Genomic DNA, 3174 nt, shown 5'->3' with positions numbered 1-3174 from the left:
TGATCTTAGTTTACTTGCTGATCTTGTTTTTAGGGGATATTTCCAGTGACTGGAGAGGATTGGAGAGGAACCATGGCCTGGGATATCAAATTGAACCAGTTGGTGGTGGCTTAGGACAAACTAAATGATGATGATGTGTCCAAATCTAAGTTGACACGTAGGCCTCAAGAGATTCATTGTTTGCATTTCAAGTTTCAACTCAATTGGAGTTTGAAAGAAGCCTGAAAGACAATGTGATGTTTATACATCCAAACACAGAGGAAGACAAAATGACCACCTCACCTCCATAAAAGGTGAAAATTCTGTCTTGTGAATTTTTCCACACACACTCCCATTCGCCTTTCAGGGAACCCTCTCCCATATAATATATTCCTCTTCTAACAAAATAAGCTAGATTTGCCTACCCAAATATTTTCCGTTATTTATGTATTTATTTTAATTATTTTTAAGACTTAATTTCAGGGATTGGATGCGATGCAGAGATGTGAATTTGAGAGCCATACCAACACCCTTGACAGAAGGATGAGATCACAAGGGGCGGGATTAAACTAACACCATTATCAATTCCATAGCATTAAATGTTGTGTTGGTTAGCTCACTCCTACATCAACTAAAACTATTTCCTCAAGAACACTATAGAACAGAGAAGAAAATGCAAACATGTCTGCATTAAATGATGTTTAAAGTCAACGATCCAGAAAAAAAAAAAAAAAAACACCTATATAAACAGCCGACCACCACCTCCCACTCTCCCAACTCACCATCACTCATCAAACTCTCTCTCTCTCTCTCTCTAGGAATCAATACCATTTCCTTTCATGGCCTCTTCTCTTCAACTCTCTCTCTTCTTTCTCTCTCTCCTCTTTCTCCATTCCTCCAATGCCCAGAACATAACCTCCACCTCACGACCTGTCCTTCCACTCTTCAAAGACAACCAAACTCTGCAATACATAACAACCATCTACCGTGGCACACCTTTAACCGCAGCTAACCTCGCCGTAGACCTTGGCGGCCCCTTCGTCTTCATGTCCTGTAACTACTCCTCTTCCACCTTCCGCATACCCCACTGCGGCTCTTCCCAGTGCACTATCGCCAAAGCCTACTGTAATAGCCTCTGCGCCTCTTCCTCTCCTCCCGCATTCTGCGGTACCAACAACACTTGCGATCTCATTCCTCTCAACACATTCACCCAAACCAACGACGCAGGGTACGTCGCAGAGGATACCGTAGCTGTTCAGTCCGCAGATGGTCACGTCATCACGGATCCTAACTTCATCTTCTCTTGCGCTTCCAAAAATGTCTTGTCCGGTCTCGCAACTGGGACCCAAGGCATCGCTGGACTCGGTAGGAATCGGATTGCGTTACCGATTCAACTCGCCTCGGCGTTTCACTTGACTCAGAAATTCGCCGTCTGCCTTCCGATGGCGACGACGATATCGATTAGTGAATCGCCGGCGGGCGTCCTACTTATCGGCGATGGCCCGTATACGTTCCTTCCAAATGTCAACGTGTCATCATCTCTGATCTACACGCGGATTATGACCAATCCGGTGAGTACAAGTGGAACCTCCTATAAAAAAGAGTCATCGGTGGAGTACTTTATCCCCGTGAATGCCATTAAGATCAACGGTAAAGATTTGTCATTCAATTCATCTTCATTTTCGATCCATAAAAATGGGTCCGGTGGAGTGAAGATCAGTACAGTGGCGCCATACACTACAATGTCTCGCCCCATCTACAAGGCCTTCACTAAGGCTTTTGTTAAAGCAGCTGAGGCTATGAATATATCCAGAGTAGCGGCGGTGGAGCCTTTTAAGGTGTGTTTCAGCACAAAGAATGTGTTGAGTACGCGAGTGGGACCGGGTGTGCCAACCGTTGATTTGGTATTGGAGAATGAGAACTCGACCGGGGTCGTAGATTGGATGATCTTCGGGGCCAATTCGATGGTGCAAGTGAAGGATGATGTGCTGTGCCTCGGTTTCATGAAAGCTAATTCAACATCAACGGTGACCACAAAACGAAAGGCTGCGATCGTAATCGGAGGGTATCAGATGGAGAACAATCTTTTGGAGTTTGATCTGGCTAAATCAAGGCTAGGGTTTAGTTCTTCCCTCCTGTTCAGCCAAACTACCTGTGCTAACTATAACTTCACAACAACAGCCTAGAGGAGAAAGATCCCCTCAAAATTTTTGGTGCTTAAGATGACTGAAATCATGCTCAAGATTTGGATTTTTGTATTTTTATTTAAAAAAAAGAGAGAGTTGTTATTGAAAGGAGAATCTATTCAAATCCATCTTGCTTTCTTCATCTTGTTAACATTAGGAACTCAGATGAGGATCATTGCCCACATGCGAAGAGGAGACCCAATATTGTCCTCATCCATGAGTGGAGATACATTCTGTCAATTTTTCTCATCTCTCTGCTTAAAAAGAAAAACAAAAAGTGTTTCACAATAATGATCATAGCCCCCAAGCCGAAGTCCTCATACGATAAACAATGTTTTCACAGTATCAACAAGTTACCAATCATCTTACTCGAATGGTGATAAGGCAAGGGCTTCCTTCCACTAGATGACCAACCCCGTTGCCTCATGTCTCCCTGCTGAGTACAAAGAATGAGACATCCTTTTCAAATCTCAAAAAGGATCAAGGTAAAATGGTTGGCATTTCGCACAAACCAAGTAGAAGAACTGAACACCTTATCAGGGACTCAATCTCAGGGAATGAGAGCCCGCATGTGGAAATACCAGATTTGAGTAATTCTTATGTACAAACCAGCTGCGTGTATAAATTCCATTCAGGTTCTGTATGTTCAAAAGAAACAGTTCTGGTTTATTTATGTTTTGTCGAAATAAATTTGGAATAAAACGCGTATATGATGTCCTCTGTGTGTGTTTTTCTAATGAATCTGAATCTCGAGCTCACCACCACCGTTACTGCCACAGAAGACAAGTCAATATGCACTCCATACATGTTTCTGTTCTTTTTCAGTGGTAGAATTATTTATTTATTTATTTATTTTCCAGTTTTAGCAGACAACATTTTTTAGTAGAGAAACATACAAAAGAATATTTCTGACCCAGAAATTTTTTTTTGGCTAAACAGAAATACTGATTGGAATAGAAACATTGTCATACAGACCCTAACTTACTTTTTTTTTTTTTGGGTGGAAGAG

The 3174-nt window shown here is 42.2% G+C and overlaps 1 protein-coding gene across 1 annotated transcript; it reads left to right on the top strand.

Annotated features, from left to right (window-relative positions):
• The first annotated feature begins 1025 nt into the window (after positions 1–1025).
• LOC122077877 (probable aspartic proteinase GIP2) lies at positions 1026–2165 on the top strand. Its single transcript, XM_042643777.1, has one exon. It carries the CDS (start codon positions 1026–1028, stop codon positions 2163–2165), a length of 1140 nt encoding a protein of 379 aa, XP_042499711.1.
• Positions 2166–3174: the final 1009 nt, after the last annotated feature.

This window comes from Macadamia integrifolia, chromosome 5 (genome assembly GCF_013358625.1).
Source record: "Macadamia integrifolia cultivar HAES 741 chromosome 5, SCU_Mint_v3, whole genome shotgun sequence".
Lineage (NCBI taxonomy): Eukaryota > Viridiplantae > Streptophyta > Magnoliopsida > Proteales > Proteaceae > Macadamia > Macadamia integrifolia.
Note: the sequence above shows the minus strand (reverse complement) of the source record. Positions and strands in the feature narration are given on the sequence as shown.